General features: G+C 37.6%; 1 protein-coding gene across 3 annotated transcripts in view; it reads right to left on the reverse strand.

Moving 5' to 3' along the window:
* The window catches only part of ITCH (itchy E3 ubiquitin protein ligase), a 142486-nt gene that overhangs the window by 52797 nt on the left and 71390 nt on the right, over positions 1-18299 (reverse strand). For all 3 annotated transcript variants that reach the window (XM_042980570.1, XM_042980571.1, XM_042980572.1), the window contains one exon: positions 13121-13166. In XM_042980570.1, coding sequence (XP_042836504.1) covers positions 13121-13166 — 46 coding nt within the window. The remainder of the gene's footprint in view (positions 1-13120; positions 13167-18299) is intronic.

Consider the following 18299-nt stretch of genomic DNA (forward strand, 5'->3'; position numbering starts at 1 on the left):
GTTCTTAAAAAATATTAAGAACTAATTAAGGTTCTTAATGCCTTTTAGAAGGTACACAACAAATGGCAGAATGGACCAAAAGTGGGAAATTGAGGTTTCTAGCTCTGGCTCTGCTATTAAGAAGTTATTTGACCAAAGAAAAGGTACTTAAATCTCCATGCACGTCAGTGCTAGTCAAGTTTCAGGTGTATGTGAGGAAGGAGAAACATTCGGGACATGAGGTAAATCTGCTATGACAAAGGGGAAATCCAGAAACTGGATTCAAAAATGCAATATCCTGGGGTTGAGGATTAAAATTTTGGAGATTTCAACATCCATGCTGTTTACTCTTCTAACACCTTGGCCTCAGTTTCTCAATATAGTTATCTGACAATCTGGGTAGTAGGATGACTCCTTAAATGTCCTTGATACTTAGAAATTGTTCCTCCTTCCTAGGTCTTAAACTCACAAATCTCTCTACCTACAACGTTCTACTTTTTCTACCTGCCTCCCACCATATCTTTGATTCAGTCTCATCATGGCCTTTAACCCACTCTATATTCACAGTCCATCAGCTCCCTTCAAGTCCCACTTGGGTTCCATCCCAGGGTACTACTTCTCCTAGTACCTTTCATTCCTTCACTATAGTCCAACATCCCCTAACCCCAAGCAATCATTGCAACTAATCCTTCATTTACTTTTTCTACTACTATTCTCAGGGGCCAACAAGTAATAATAAATAATGTTCCAGGTGCAAAATCAGGTCTATTTTAGCAGAGTAAATAAACTAGGTAAAATACCAAATTAAAGGGGTAGACTGTTCTATAAAAGGTCCTCATAAATTTCCCACTGTGCCCAATAAAGAAAAGTCTGTAGGGGTGCCTGGGTGGCTCAGTCAGTTAGGCATCTGACTTTGGCTCAGGTCATGATCTCACAGCTTGTGAGTTCGAGCCCTGCATCGGGCTCTGTGCTGACAGCTCGGAGCCTGGAGCCTGCTTCAGATTCTGTATCTCCCTCTCTCTCTCTGCCCCACCCCTGCTTGCTCTCTGTCTCTCAAAACTGAGTAAACATTAAAAAATTAAAAAAAAAAAAAGAAAGAAAGAAAGAAAGAAAGAAAGAAAGAAAGAAAGAAAGAAAAGTCTGTAGATTTTCACTACCAATGTCTAATAAGATAAAGTCTTTACTTCCCTCCTGTTAGTGTATGTGCTGCCAAAGTGAGCACCTTTTTTCCTGTTAAAAAGAAGAAATCACAGCTCAAATCTCTTAGGAGCTAAAAAACTAGAAATGACAGAGGACTATGACAGCCTAGGCCACAGGTTCATTGGGATTGGTGTATTAATATTAAAATTAATACTAATAAAAATTAATAGTAATTTGGTAGGGCAAAGGACTTTTACTAGGTGCTGTACAATTAAAGAGACTTAGGCAAAAGACAAAAAGAAATTAAAACTGTGTTTCTTCAGTCTCCATCTTTTTATACTGGCAGGCATCAGTTTCCTAAAGCTTGCTCATTTTAGAGACTGAGACAAAAGCTACAGTTGACCTTATTTAACAACTTCAACTGGACTATACATACTGCTTGGAAATCAACCATTTTCTACATATTAAATCTACTTTTGACCACATTTCCAATCTGTAGATGACCGTCATCCTGCCTCTTCCCTAATATGATGATTATCTGCAATCCTTCAATTGTCTCATCTACCTTAAGCTTTCTCTGTTTCAAAGGGGAGGTAGGTGCCATGTCCAGCTGAGAAGGTGGCAGAAGCCCCTGAAACAGCCCAAGAAGATGAACAAGGAAGATAAAACACTCAAGCAGAAACAGAAAGAAGAAAAGAAACTCAAGGAACTAACATCAAAGGCTGCAGGGAAGGGCCTACAGGTGGAATTAAGAAATCTGGAAAGATTTCTAAGCCTGGATGGCTTAGTCAGTTGAGTTCCAACTCCTGATTTTGGCTCAGGTCAATGATCACAGGGTTGTGGGATTGAGCCCCATATAGGACTCCACGCTCAGCGTGAAGCCTGCTTGAGATCCTTCCGCCTTCCTTCCCTCCCCCCCACAACCTTCTCCCCTGCTTGAACTCTCTTAAACAAAAAAGGGAAAAAAAGGAAAGAAAGAAACCTGACAAAAAGTAACCTGTTCTTGTGCCTGAGGCAATGGTGTTCCTTAATACTATTCCTGTTTAAACATCTGAATTCCCTGTCTGTTACAGCATCTATTGCCAACTATAGCTAGGATGAAGTGCTGTCTTAGTTCCTATTGTACATTTAAGAATAAACTTTCATTAAAAAAAGGAAAAATCAATCAAAAAAAATTTCTCTGTGCTCTTATCATCTTCATTTATTTGTTTCCCCTCTTGGGGGAAAAATGTCTCTTCACTACTTCAAGGCTAATTTGTCTTTGTGTTTTTGATTTCAGCCTGTATCTTCTAGGACTTTCCATCATCATTTAACACCTTTCTTCTATCTTCCATCATCTTCCTTCTTCCAGATCTTTTCTCTTGGTTCATAAACACAATCAAACCCCTCAACCTAAAACACTTCCTCAATCCTAACTGCTCTTCAAAACAGTTCTTTCTCTTTTTCTTCATTATAACTTTTTGTATTTATGCTATTAAAGAACTTAGTATATTTTAGTTTTTCAAAGACTTTCACTTTTCAAAGTGAAAAACAACTTCTAATCATAAAATAAAAATCACCTTCAGTCCTGCCTTCTGGAGATCATTACCATTAAGACATGGGACTATCTCTTGCCAGTCCTATTTCACCAGCTCTGTATGTAACCATACAATGTTTCCTATCTTGAGCAAATGTTTGTTTTATTACTCATTATATACTGGGCATTTCCCCCAAATTATTAAAAAACATTTATAATATCTAATGACTATAGAAAATTCTAATACATAGAAATACCATCTAGTCATTTTCTTTTCTTTTGGTGGGGGAAGAGGAGGTAATTGCTATTTCCTATAGAAAGTCAGAATAGAACACCTGGGTTAAAGTATACAAATATCTTGAAGATATTTTAATATTTAATATTTAATTTAATATTACTAAAAATATTTTCAAAGATAATAATTAATCTGTTCTCCCATCAGCTAGTTATGAAAATGTCCACTTCACCATAAAATATTTAAATATTTTGAAGTCTTTACTAATTTGGTAAATAAAAATGTTAATGTTCAACAATATTTCATTTATAAGCCATTAGAGTTTCTTCTTCCATGAATTGTATACATCTTTTATACATTTTTCTGTTATAAGAGAATAGTTCTACTTATTATTTGTAAGATCCTTTTATAATCTGAGGATATCAATTTATCGCTTTTCATATTGGTTAAGTATCTGTCATCCGCTTCTAATTCTATATTTGAAAATACACAGAAGAACTAGCTGGGGTTGAAAACAGATTAGAATCCCTTTCTGTGGAGACAAAAGAAGTAAAAGCTAGTCAGGATGAAATTAAAAATACTGTAACTGAGCTGCAATCTTGAATGGATGCCATGGTGGGAAGGATGGATGAAGCAGAGCAGCGAATCAGTGATATGGAGTACAAACTTATGGAGAATAATGAAGCAGAAAAAAAGAGGGAGACTAAGGCAAAAGAGGATGATATAAGAATTAGGGAATTTAGTGACTCATTAAGAAGGAATAACATCAGAATCATAAGAGTCCCAGAAGATGAAGAGAGAGAAAAAGGGGTAGATGGTTTATGTGAGCAAATCATAGTGGAAAACTTTCCTAACTTGGGAAAAGACACAGACATCAAAACCCAGGAGGCACAGAGAACTCCCATTAGATTCAACAAAAACCGACTATCATCAAGGCATATTATAGTCAAATTCACAAAACAGGAAAAGGAAAAGAATCATGAAAGCAGCAAGGGAAAAAAAAGTCCTTAACCTACAAGAGAAGACAGATCAGGTTCACAGCAGACCTATCCACAGAAACTTGGCAGCCCAGAAAGGAGTGGTAGGATATATTCAATATGCTGAATCGGGAAAATGTGCAGCCAAGAATTCTTTACCCAGCAAGACTGTCATTCAAAATAGGAGAGATAAAAGTTTCCCAGACAAACAAAAACTAAATGAGTTCATGACCACTAAACCAGCTCTGCAAGAAATTTTAACAGGGATTCTCTCAGGGTAGTAAAGACTGGGGAAAAAAAAAACAAAAAACAAAAACAAAAAAAACCCTAAAAAGACCAAAAGCAACAAAGACTAGAAAGGACCAGAGACCACCACCAGAAACTCTAACTCTACAGGCAACGTAATGGCAATAAATTCATACCTTTCAGTACTCACTCTAAATGTCAATGGACTAAATGCTCCAATCAAAAGACAGAGGGTAATAAAACGGAAAAGAAAACAAGATCCATCTATACGCTGTTTACAAGAGACCCATTTTAGACCTAAAGACACCTTGAGATTGAAAGTAAGGGGATAGAGAACCATCTATCATGCTAATGGTCGCCAAAAGAAAGCCGGAGTAGCCATACTTATATCAGACAATCTAGGTTTTAAAACAAAGGCTGTTAACAAGAGATGAAAAAGGGAATTATATCGTAATTAAGGGGTCTATCCAACAAGATGTAACAATTGTAAACATTTATGCTCCAAATGTGAAAGCACCCAAATATATACATCAATTAATCACAAACATAAAGAAACTCATTGATAATAATACCATAATAGTAGGGGACTTCAACACCCCACTTACAGCAATGGACAGATCATCTAAATGAAAATCAACAAGGAAACAATGGCTTTGAATGACACACTGGACTGGATGGACTTAACAGATATATACAGAACATTTCATCCTAAAGCAGCAAAATACACATTCTTCTTGAGTGCACATGGAACATTCTCCAGAATAGATCACATACTGGGACATACAATGCACAGAAGTTTTATATTCCTATATAATCAAATTTATTCAGAAATAAGTTCACTATTCACATTTTCTCCTAAAGGTTTTATAATTTAATTTTTTTGAACTCAATTTTCTTTTAAATTTTTTAAGTTTATTTTGAGACAGAGACAGCATGAGTGGGGGGAGGGGCAGCGAGAGAGAATCCCAAGCTGGTTCCGCGCTGTCAGCACAGAGCCCGATGTGGGGCTCAAACCCATGAAGCCGTGAGATCATGACCTGAGCCAAAACCACAAGCTGGGCACTTAACTGACTGAGCCACCCAGGCAACCCTGAACTCAATTTTAAAGTCAACCTGGAATCTACTCTGATCTTGGACAAGATAAAGCTCTAACTTGATTTTTTCTTTTTCCATATATAGCCAGTTTTCCTTGGCTTAATTAGTCTAGTATCTCATTCTCTTCTGCAGTATTTGACAGCATTAAATACTCCATCTTTTAAGATGGTTTACTTATTTTGGGAGAGTGCGTGTGCAAGGGGGGAAGGGGCAGAGAAAGAGAGGGGCAGAGAGAATTCCAAGCAGACTCAGAGCTGTCTGCACAGAGTCCATTGTGAGGCTCTCTCTCACGAACTGTGAGATCATGACCTGAGCCAAAATCAAGAGTCAGAAGCTTAACCAACTGAGCCACCCAGGTGCCCCAATTACCTCATCTTTTAAAACCATTTTCTCTTAACTTCTTTGAGTTAATCTTGTATGCCCACTTCTAACCATCTCTTCTTCAATTTGTCTTCTTCCTCCCATTCACTAAATATAGGTTCCTATGGTTCTGTTCTGAATTTTTCCCTAAAGTCTCAAATTTTATGATTTCAAAGATCATCTCTAAAATGGTTCCCAAATCGAATCACTTATCCTTGTTGCATTCCCATCCTCTGGTACCAAATTATCAACTGAATGCAGGAGATCTAGAATAACTCTCCAGTTGTAAGGCTAGTATTCCTCTCATGGTCTGATTCTATGGGTGGCACTGCTATCCTCCCAGGCAACTTGACTTTCCTTCTCTCCTGTTCCTCTTGACGCTTAATACCTAAGTCTCACTGATTTCACTTCCACATTCTCTCCCTACTCTTCTACCACCATTGCCCCAGTTCTAACCCTCCTTATCTCTCACTGTATTACTATAACAACTTCCCATATAGGTCTCCCCCACCTTCACTCACCACCAGATAATACAAGCTATGCACGATTACCAAATAAAATAAAATACTTTTTCCTATGGAGTTTTGATCATGCCAATGCCCCAAATACTTTTAGAGATCTTCCTCTCCACAGAAGGATTCTATGAGCCTATACAGGCATACCTCAGCAGTATCAGTTCTAGACCACTGCAATAAAGTCAATATTTTTGTTTCCCAGTGCATATAAGTTATGTTTACACTATACTGCAGTCTATTAAATGTGCAATAGCATTATGTTTAAAAAAATTTTTACTTACCTTAATGTAAAAATACTTTGTTACTAAAAAAATCCTACCCATCATCCACACTGAATGTGATTCAAGTCTTAATCTCCTTGCTAGTGGAGGGTCTTGCCTTGATATTGATGGCTGCCGACTGATCAGGGTGGTGGTGGTTGCTGAAGGTTGGGGTGGCTGTGGCAATTTCTTAAGAAAACAATGAAGTCAGCCACAACAACTGATTCCTCCTTTCACAAAAGATTTCTCTGTAGCAATGCTGTTTGATAGCATTTTACTGAAGTAGAACTTCTTTCAAAATTGGAGTCCATTCTCCTAAAACCTGCTGCTGTTTAATCAATTGAGTTTGTGTAATATTCCAAATCCTTTTTGTCATTTCGACAATCTGCACAGCTTCTTTACTAGGAATAGATTTGATCCTAAGAAACCCCTTTCTTGAACTCATCCATAAGAAACAACTCCTCATCCATTTAAGTTTTGACATGAGATTGCAGCAATTCAGTCATATCTTCAGGTTCCACTAATTCTGGCTCTCGCTATTTTTGCCACATCTACAATTACTTCCTCCACTGAAGTCTCAAACCCCTCAAAGTCATCCATGAGAACTGGAAAAAATTTTTTTCCAACTCCTGATAATGTTGATATTGTGACCTCCTCCCATGAATCACAAATGCTCTTAATGGCATCTAGAATGGTTAATCCTTTCCAGAAAGTTATTACTTTGCCCAGATCCATGAGAGAAATCACTACCTACAGCAATCATAGCCTTAAGAAATGTATTTCTTAAATAATAAAACTTGAGAGACAAAATTATCCCTTGATCCATGGGCTGCAGAATGGATGCTGTATTAGCAGGCATGAAAACCTTAACCTTGTTACACATCAGCATCAGAGCTCTAGGTGACCAGACGCATTGCCAATTAGCAGTAACATTTCCAAGAATCTTTTTTCTGAGTAGTAAGTCTCAACAGGGGGCTTAAAATATTCAATAAACCTTGTAAACAGATGTGCTATCATCCAGGCTTTGTCGTTCTGTTTATAGAGCACAGGCAGAGTAGATTTAGCATAATTCTTAAGGGCCCTAGGATTTCTGGAATGGTCACTGAGCACTGGCTTCAACTTAAAGTCAGCAGCTGCAATAGGCCCTAGCAAGCCAGTCAGCCTATCCTTTGAAGCCATGCATTAACCTTCTCCTCTCCAGCTATGAAAGTCTTAGATGGCATCTTCTTCCAATAGAAGGCTGTTTCATCTACACTGAAAATCTGTTGTTTAGTGTAGCCACCTTCATTAATTAGCTACATCTTCTGAATAACTTGCTGCTTCATCTTGTGCTTTTATGTAAACGGAGATTGTTTCCTTCCTTAAACCTCATGAACCAACCACTACTGGCTTCAAACTTTTCTTCTGCAGTTTCCTCACCTCTCTCAGCCTTCACAGAATTGAAGAGAATTAGAGTCTTGCTCTGGATTAGGTTTTGGCTTAAGGGAATGTTGTAGCTGGTTTGATCTTCTATCCAGACCACTGAAACAGTCTCCATATCAACAGTAAGTCTGTTTTGCTTTCTTACCATTTGTGTGTTCACTGAAATAGCACTTTAAATTTCAAGAACTTTTCCTTTGTACTCACAACTTGGCTAGCTGTTTGGCACAAGAAGCCTAGCTTCTGGCCTATCTAGGCTCTCAACATGCTTTCCTCACTAAGATTAATCATTTCTAGCTTTTCATTTCAAGTGAGAGACATACTATTCTTCCTTTCACTTGAGCACTTAAAGACCACTGTAGGGTTATTAACTGGCCTAACGGTTGTGACTCAGGGAACAAGGAGGCCCAAGGAGAGGGATGGGGAACAGCCTATCAGTGGAGCAGTTAAAACACCCACAACATTTATCAATTAAGTTCACTGTTGTATATGGGCAGAGTCTGTGATGCCCCCAAACAATTACAATAGTAACATCAAAGATCACTAACCACAGATTACCATTACAAACACAATAATGACAAAGTTTGAAACAGAGCAAGAATTACCAAAATGTGAGAGAGACACAAGTGAATGTTATTAAAAATAATGGCACTGACAGATTTGCTCAATGCAGGGTTCCCACAAACCTTTAGTTTGTTTAAAAAAAAAAAAAATCAAAGTATCTGCAAAGCACAAAATGAGGGATACCTATATTTGCAAACCAAAACCTCCATCTGGCCCCAACCTATGTAACACTAAAAATAACTAACACTTTAGGTTGCAGTAAAGCATGACAATTATGAGTTCAGGCTCTGAAGGTAAGGCAATTGCAGGTTCAACTGTGCCACTACACTATTAACTCAGGCAAGTTCCTTTCCCTTTCTTAGGCTTAGTTTTCTTATCACCCATAAAAATGATCCATACCTACCTACCTCACAAAAGTGTTTAAGTGAAATGACAGGAAACATGCTCATACTGCCTGACACAGAAGAGACAATAAATATTAACTAATGGATTCTACTCTCAAATTCACCACCTACCATTTTCCCCTTTCAATTACCCTATTTTTAGCTAGACACTGTGAGTGAAGATTTCTAACAACACACCCTATGTTGTTCCCCATCTCTATAACTGTTTTTCTTCCTTCCACCTAGAACCCCTTCCCGTCCAATTTCCCACGGCATGCAAAACCAAATTACAACTACGCTTTATGGTCTTAGGTCAAATGCTATTTCTTCCATGAAGCTTTTATAATTTTGGTTTATATACTGATTTACATTTTTTAAAAAATTTTATTTATTTTTGAGACAGAGAGAGACAGAGCATGAGCAGGGGAGGGGCAGAGAGAGAGGGGGACACAGAATCCAAAGCAGGCTCCAGGCTCTGAGCTATCAGCACAGAGCCCGACGTGGGGCTTGAACTCACAGACTGTGAGATCATGACCTGAGCTGAAGTCGGATGCTCAACCAAATGAGCCACCCAGGCGCCCCCTGATTTACATTTTTTAAAACCATCATGTATTATTTTCTAATAATAAAAACAGTTCGAGAAGAAACAAAATTCAAACTAGTTCTGAAGTAAAAGAGTATGAGATTAAGGCAGAATGACAATTCTGTAAGCCTAGATTTTCAAGAAATAGACTTCATTATATAACTGAAAAAATTTCCCAAAACAGTTTGTTGTAATCTATGAAATACCTGTAAGTCTAACCATAGTGTTTCTCAAAGTGTATGGCGTGATCTAACACTATAGGCATCACCTGGAAACTTCTGAGAAGTGCCAATCTTAGGCCCAAACGTAGACCTAACAAATTAGGAACTGGAGATAAGACCATAATCTGTGGTTGAACGAGTCTTCCAAGTGATTCTGATACACTCTGAAGTTTGAAAAACATAGCCGTACTAAAAGAGCACTGGTGGTTTTAGTTCTTTTAGTAAATGGGTGTGAAACTAAAACTTGAAATGGATTTTGAAAACGTGGAAACCTATATACTGTATAGAATTGTCAGTGTGAACTCACCACCTCCATTATCTTTAAAAGGAATTAGCTACTAATTACATGCTACTATGGTTTTGTTCCTCTGCTCCACATTCTTATAAACCTCTGCTTATCTCACCATGCATATATATCTAACTTATACATAAGCCCAGATGTTTATGGACAGGATAAAGAACCCTGGAGAACCAAGATGCTAAAACAGTAAGGTCCTAACAGCCAATAAAGTACTTCTAACAACAAAATCTTAAATACTAGGTGCCAATCATCTTGAACTTCATAAAAATGACAGAAGACAATGTTGAATAATATAGGACATCCAGACATGCTACAGAGGAAAGCAGACTAACAAGACTATATTCACAGTATACAATAGGGCCTGAATTAGGACAAAAAGGTAATGTAACCTAAAGTTGTTTAGTATTCTTCCTAAATGATAACTGGGCAAGAAATTGGAGGGGAGGGGCACAAAACCCTTGTTCACTGGGTATATACTGCCCTGCTTTTTAGTCTTATAGTTATGAAGTAAGCAAATAAAAGCAAAGGGAAAAGGCCAGTCATGGCCATGATCATTGTGTAGTAACATTTAACAGCATTTGACAGTTTACAAAATGCTTTTCAAACCCATCATCTCAGAGATACACTCTCTGGAGTAAAAGCTAACATAAAGGAATTCATACTTAACACAAAAGACATGCTTAAAGATTATTCTGGCAGTCTCAGAAACCTAAAAGACACTATTCCTCAGATTACTACTTCACTTGGGTAGAAGCATTGATTAAATAAATGGCATGAAGCTAGGGCTCCAGGAATGCCTTTGTAAGACATTTACAGTTGACTAGAGTGGTTTCATAAAGCACTTTAAGAATGAGACTTGTAGGAGTAACTAGCTAGCTCAGTCAGTAGAGCATGCGACTCTTGATCTTGGGATTCTAAGTTTGAGCCCCACGTTGGGTATAGAGAGTACTTTAAAAAAAAAAAAATAGAAAAATTAAAAATAATGAGATTTGTAAAAATAGTGACTTAAATGAACCTTTCTTGTTTTTAAATTGTATTTATTTTGAAAGAACGAGAGAGAGAGAGAGAGAGAGAGAGAGAGAGAGAGAGGGAGGGAGGGAGGGAGGGAGGGAGGGAGGGAAAGGGAGGGAGAGAGGGAGAGAAGAGAGAGAGGGAGAGAAAATCCCAAACAGGTTCAATACTGTCAGCATGGAGTGCAACAAGGCAGGACTTGATCCCATAAACCGTGAGATCATGACCTGAGCTGAAATCAAGAGTCAGCCAACTGAGCCACCCAGGCGCTCCTTAACTGAACCTTTCAATGAGCATACAAAATTCTATGACATTCTCACTTATTAATGGAAAAATATGGGTTTATTATATAAAATAGGAGTTACCTGATGAACACAAACTGAAATATTAAAACATTATGGAGAAAATTTCAGGAATTCAAAACTCTAATTAAACATAAAACTAAGGGGAGGCACAAGAGGCTAGAGTTGTCTCCCCGTCTACAGAGATATGTATATTTCTTTTCTATTGCTTTTTAATCACACTGAGAATAAAAGCAGTTATTATTCCATGGACAAGATGTTACTAGTCCTTAATATTCCACCTCTTCAGAGATTAGTATAAGAGATGAGTTTTTGTCACAGGAGTGACTCTGAAAGGAGATCTCTATTAGATAAAAGAGAATAGCTTTACACACTTTAATTTTCCCAAAGATCTTGGTGAGTTGTCTTTAACTTTATTATAAAATTTTCCATAAATCACAAAAGTAGACAAACTAGTAGCACAAATACCCTATCAACTCAGTTTCAACAACCATTAACATTTTGTTCTACTTGCTCCACCTCTCCTCTCCTGCCACCACCTAACACGGTAATACCCCATCTTTCAGGGTATTTTCCCTTATGTTCTGTGATACTTCTACACTTCTCCTCTTCTGATCATTACTTCTGTGGTTCATCATTTTCCTACCCACTGTTTACTCAGTTTGGGAAAAAGGAGGAATCCAATGGGATTTTGTAACTCTCTAAGATATGTTACTTACTGCCTTAAGACTAGGAACATCTCCTTTTCTAAATTTATCTCTCATTACCAGTTTTCTAGCATAACACTAAACACCTAAATGTTTAAATCAGTTAACACTCAAGGCATTCAACACTTTTTAGGCCCTAGATGTCAAGGCAGATAAGCCCATGAAAGTGGTGAATCCACTGGCACCTGGCTGCCTCAGTCAGAAGAGTATATGACTCTTGATCTCAGGATTGTGAGTCTGAGCCCCACACTGGGTATAGAGATAACTAAAAGAAATAAATAAACTTAAAAAAAAAAAAAAGTGCTGAATCTAGGGTTAGAGTGAACGACTGGTACAAATCACTGCTCCTTTCAACAAAGGCTCAGAAGATACCATAGATGGTGATGATCTTCCCATATACCCAAAGCTTATAACCCAGCTTTTCTAGAAAAAAAAATTTAACAGTCCAGTGATGGCCCTGGGATTCTGAACTCCTTGTCTTTGAAAAAGTGCAAATATATTCACTTTCAACAAGCTGAAGGAAATATTAGCAATTTGGGTATCCCTGGGCTACTCCAAAGAACTGCAGTCAAATAAGCTAAGTATTTTGAAACATTCATAAATATTTCCTTTCTTACCTTGAGCCCTAAATTTCTTTTTAAAGATTTTATTATTTAAGTAATCTCTATACCAACATGGGCTCAAACTCACAACCCCACGATCCAGAGTTGTATGCTCCACCAACCGAGCCAGCCAGGTGCCACTGAGTCCTGAATTTTTTTTTTTTTTAATTTACATCCAAATTAGTTAGCATATAGTGCAACAATGATTTCAGTAGATTCCTTAGTGCCCCTTACCCATTTAGCCCACCCCCCCTCCCACAACCCCTCCAGTAACCCTCTGTTTGTTCTCCATATTTAAGAGTCTCTTCTGTTTTGTCCCCCTCCCTGTTTTTATATTGCTTCCCTTCCCTTGTGTTCATGTGTTCTGTGTCTTAAAGTCCTCATATGAGTGATGTCATAGGATATTCATCTTTCTCTAATTTCGCTTCGCATAAATACCCTCTGGTTCAATCCACGTAGTTGCAAATGGCAAGACTTCATTCTTTTTGATTGCCGAGTAACACTCCATTGTATATATATATACCACATCTTCTTTATCCATTCATCCGCCGATGGACATTTGTGAACCCTAAATTTTTTTGACATTTCTTTATTCTTGTATCAGTCTAAACTTTTGCTTTAGTCAAACTAAAGTTCTGACTAAAATGGTTGTTTATTCTCCCTGGTCTCTTCTTATATTCTTTGGTGAACAAGTGAAATCTTACCTTGCTTCATCCTTGGGTCTAGAGCCATCATCATTCTGTGAAGCACCTTGAACGTCAATAAAATTTACACAGAAAATGAGTTTCAAAAAGTGATTTTCACCTTTTTCCTAACAGGCAAGCATTTTATTAAATCTTGTAGAACACACTATAACTTAAATTCCAACATGATATTTAAAGGAAAAATGTGATAAAATGTTCATATGATTGAAATTAAAAAATGTTTACCAAAATTTTGTGCAAATGCTTTTTAGGTCTAGGAGATGCTAATTAGTCAAGGTATTATTACTGATGTCCTACTTCTGCCTTTTAAAATATATATGTGCTTGGTTCTAATTCAAATCTAATATTTTAGCCATCTTTTATATTCCAAATACCTCACACAAAATACTGATAACCAGCAGGATAAGGAATAAAACAGATTCTGAAAACAGAAAAACCAGTAACATCTCTCTTATGCAAGGGCTTGGCAAATAACTTCAAGAAAAGGAAAGGTACCAACTAATCTCAAGTGGCAAATTAATGCCACAAATTTCACACTTTCTTCAAATTTCATTCATGCAAAATAACCTGAGGATTCAGTAAGGGCCTGTGCACTATAAAAACATTAGACGGTAGGCACACTGATTGCAGCAAAAATAGCAGACAGAGAAGGAAATACTGTAAAATGCAGAAACAAGAACTCCAGTTTATCAGTCTATTTTAAGTTAGTTAAAGAATAATAAATAGTCCCTAGGGCGTCTGGGTGGCTCAGTCAGTTAAGCATCTGACTTTAGCTCAGGTCATGATCTCATGGTTCATGGGTTCAAGCCCTACATTGGGCTCTGTGTTGACAGCTCAAAGCCCGGAGCCTGCTTCTGTGTCTCCCTCTCTCTCTGCCCTTCCCCCACTCGTGCTCTGTCTGTCTCTCTCTCTCAAAAATAAACATTAAAAAAAAAAAAAGGCCCCGGGGCACCTGGGTGGCTCAGTCGGTTGAGCGTCCGACTTCAGCTCAGGTCATGATCTCACAGTTCGTGGGTTCGAGCTCCACATCAGGCTCTGTGCTGACCGCTTGCTCAGAGCCTGGAGCCTGCTTCAGATTCTGTGTCTCCTCTCTCTGCCCCTCCCCCACTCACGCTTTGTCTCACTGTTTCTCAAAAATAAATAAATGTAAAAAAAATTTTTTTTAAGTCCCCAAATACATAGTTTTAAACAGTAAAATCATCACTACATTACTCCAAACCATAATTAACAGATTAATTTCATTTAAAAAATGCTGAATCACGACTACACTATACCATACTCAGCAAGGTTGCCAGGAATATCATCTTGTCTAAAAATATTACATTAAAAAAAGTAGGGGGCATAAAAGGTACAGCATAAGGAATATAGTCAATAATATTTTAATAGTGTTGTTTGGTGACTGACTGTAGCTATACTTGCAGTGAGCAAAGCATAATATACAGATTTGTCCAATCAATAGGTTGTACACCTGAAACTAATGTAACTTTGTGCATCAACAATCCTTCAATTAAAACAAAAAGCTTACCAAAAAAAAAAAAAGTACAAGTGGATAACCAGACAATATGGTATACGTATGCAATGGGAAACTATCAGTAATAAAAAGGAACAAATAACTGAATCGTGCTATGTCGTGGATGAACCCGAAAAACCCTGTGCTAATAAGTAAAAGAAGTCTGACACAAAAGACCGCACACATTGTACCATTCCCATTTATAGGAAATGTCCAGAAAACACAAATTTTTGGAAAAAAAAAAATAGATTAGTGGTTGCCTAGGGCTAGAGGTGGGAATAGAATTTCCTGTAAATAAGAGGATCTTACCAGGGGGATGAAAATGTTCTAATCCTGATTTACAGTAATGGTTGGGTCACTCAGTTAAATTACTAAGAATTATTAAACTGGATATTAGCAATGAGTGAATTTTATGAAATATAAATCTCAATAAAGCTGTTAAAAATGGCTCAAACCCATGAGCTGTGAGATCATGACCTGAGCCAAAGTCGGCCACTTAGCTGACTGAGCCACCCAGGAGTCCCTAAAAAAAATTTTTTAATGTTTATTTTTGAAAGAGAGAAAGAACACAAGTGGGGAAGGGGTAGAGAAAGAGAGGGAGAGAGAGAATCCCAAGCAGGTTCCATACTATCAGTGCAGAGCCTGACTTGTGGGGCTCAATCCCACCTGAGATCATGACCTAAGCTGAACATGACCTGAGCTGAAATCAAGAGTCGAACATTTAACTGACAGCCACACAGGCACCCCTGAAAAGAGTACATTTCAGTTTTACAAGAATTTTTAATTTTTTAATGTTTATTTATTTTGGGAGAGAGAGAAAGAAACGAGAGAGAGACAGAGAGAGACAGAGCATGAGCAGGGAAGGGGCTAAGAGACCAGGAGACAGAATATGAAGCAGGCTCCAGACCCTGAGCTGTCAGCACAGAGCCTGATGCGGGGCTCGATTCTACTAACCACGAGATCATGACCTGAGCCAAAGTCAGACGCTTAACTGGCCGAGCTACCCAGGAGCCCCTACAAGAATTATTTTTATATGGAATATATTGCCTCAAATAGCTGATGAGACATAAATGAAATCAGGAAATGAAATTTAAAAATCCAGCACAAGTTACTAAAATTAATCAATTAGTATCCCACTTTTCTCAAAAATTAAGAAAACCACTTTCAGGGGGAGTGCATCAGAGTGGCTCAGTTGCTTAAGCATCCAACTCTTGGTTTTGGCTCAGGTCATGATACCATGGTTTGTGAAATCGAGCCCTGCACTGGGCTCTGTGCTGACAGCACAAAGCCTGCTTGGGATTCTCCATCTCCCCTGCCCAGCATGCACATGCTCATGCTCTCATGCTCTCTCTCAAAATAAATAAATAAACTTAAAAAAAAAATCTGGAACATTCCATTTAAATCTACCAATAAGTGACACTTCTAAACTTTTTCATTTATTACAAAAAGCACAGTATTTAATCACAGACTCTGAGGCCAAACTGCCTGACTTTATATTGTAGCTTCATCATGTACTAACATTGTGACTTCAGAAAACTACACTTGCCTTTCCTGTGCCTTTTACCACTTATAAAATGGGGACAATAATGATACCTACTTCACAGAATAGTTGTGAGGATTACACATAAAGATTTAGAACAGTGCCCAGCACATAAGCACTCCATGAATATTAGCTATTACTGTTTCTCAAAATTACATTTCATTTATAAGTACAAAGGCCATTTTCATCCATTCAATACAGAGGTGAGGTCATGACTATGAAATTTTTTTAAATGTTTATTCATTTTTTGAGAGAGGGAAGGAGACAGAGTGAGAGTGGGGGAGGGGCAGAGAGAGAGGGAGACATGGAATCTGAAGCAGGCTCCAGGTTCTGAGCTGTCAGCACAGAGTCCAACATGGGGCTCAAACTCACAAACTGAGAGATCATGACCTGAGCTGAAATTGGACGCGTAACCAACTGAGCCACCCAGGTGCCTCAATGGCATAAATTATACAGACCTAATTCTGTGCTTCCAGAGAATAGTTTTTAAAAAAGGCACAAAATATCTGATACTTATACAATGAATATCCAAGAAGAGAACAGTGATCTTAAAGTTTGCATTTTATAAATGTATTGTTCTTTAGAAGTATTCCTACTGCCAATTTCCGTAAGAAAAAATGATCAGATTTCTAAATGCACACATTTTACCCACAGGACCCTTTGGAAGATCTATAAAGATCTCTTCTATTCAGTGAACTACTCAAAAGGGGTTCCCTGCCATAAAATAACTAACTGGTAGATGAAGCAATTTAACACACTGTTCTGTTTCCTGGTGCCTAGCAATCTCAAAGCAAAACAAACAAGTGAACTGATACTAGAGCAGGAACAAGGTGAAGCAAATTTGAAAAAAAAAAAAAAAGGTTATCCTGATGGCTATTATCAGCTCTGAGATGAATCAGAAAAGAAGGCTTGGGTTAGCACCAAGTGAAAGAACTGAACCAGAGATAGCCACATTAGGCTAGGGACTTGAAAGGAGATGAGGTGTTTCTAGGTATGTGGCACACCCTACACTAGCAGAAGCAAAAGAAACTTTCTCTTAGACAATTAATCCCCAATTTAGGCCCCTAAAATTCCCACAGACTATGATTAAAAATAAACTGGCAATCAAAGAGCAGCAAACACATAAGAAAACAAGTCTCAATGAAGGACAGACATAAAAATATATCCCCGGGGGCATCTGGGTGGCTCAGTCAGCTAAGCATCCGACTTTGGCTCAGGTCATAATCTCACGGCTTGTGGATTCACTTTCCACATCAGGCTCTCTGCTGACAGCTCAGAGCCTGGAGTCAGCTTTGGATTCTGTGTCTTCATCTCTTTGCCTCTTCCCTGCTCACGCTCTTTATGTGTGTCTCTCTCTCAAAAATAAATAAACATTAAAAAAAATTTTTAAATAAAAATAAAAAATAAAAATATACCCCCAAAGATCTCTGATATTGGAATTTTCCTTTTTTGTTTGATATTGAAATTTTCAAATGGGGAATATTAAAAAAACTTATCAAAAGAAAATGAACAAGAAAAAACAAATTATCAAATAAGCTCCAGCAATTGCATTCCTAGGAATATACCCAAGATAAATTAAAAACATGTGCACAAAGAAACTTGCACACAAATGTTTGTAGCAGCACTATTTGTGATTCATTAATAACCAAAAGGTGGGAAAGTAAGTCATGTGTCCACCAGAAGATGAATGCATAAACAAACTGTGGCAGAATCATACAGTGGAATATTATTCAGCCACAAAAAAGGAAGTACTGATACATGCTTCAACTTTGATAAACCTCGAAAACAATATGCCAAGAATCCAGACACAAAAGGTCATGTACTATATGATTCCTTTTTTATGATATATCCAGAATAGGCAAATCCCTAAAGGCAAAAAGCATATTAGAGATTACCAAGGGTTGGGGGTGGGGAATGGGGAGTGATTATATAATGGACAATGGTTTGTTTTTCTGGGGTGATGAAAATGTTTTGAAATCAGAGGTGGTAGATACTATCATTATGTATATACTAAATGCCACTGAATTGTACACTTTATAAGGTTAGTTGTATGTTATGTAAATTGTACCTCAAAAGAATCACAACAAAAAAGGACATATTTGAGAAACAATAAATGCTGTAAAACTGAA

This window comes from Panthera tigris, chromosome A3, assembly GCF_018350195.1.
Source record: "Panthera tigris isolate Pti1 chromosome A3, P.tigris_Pti1_mat1.1, whole genome shotgun sequence".
In the NCBI taxonomy this organism is placed as follows: domain Eukaryota; kingdom Metazoa; phylum Chordata; class Mammalia; order Carnivora; family Felidae; genus Panthera; species Panthera tigris.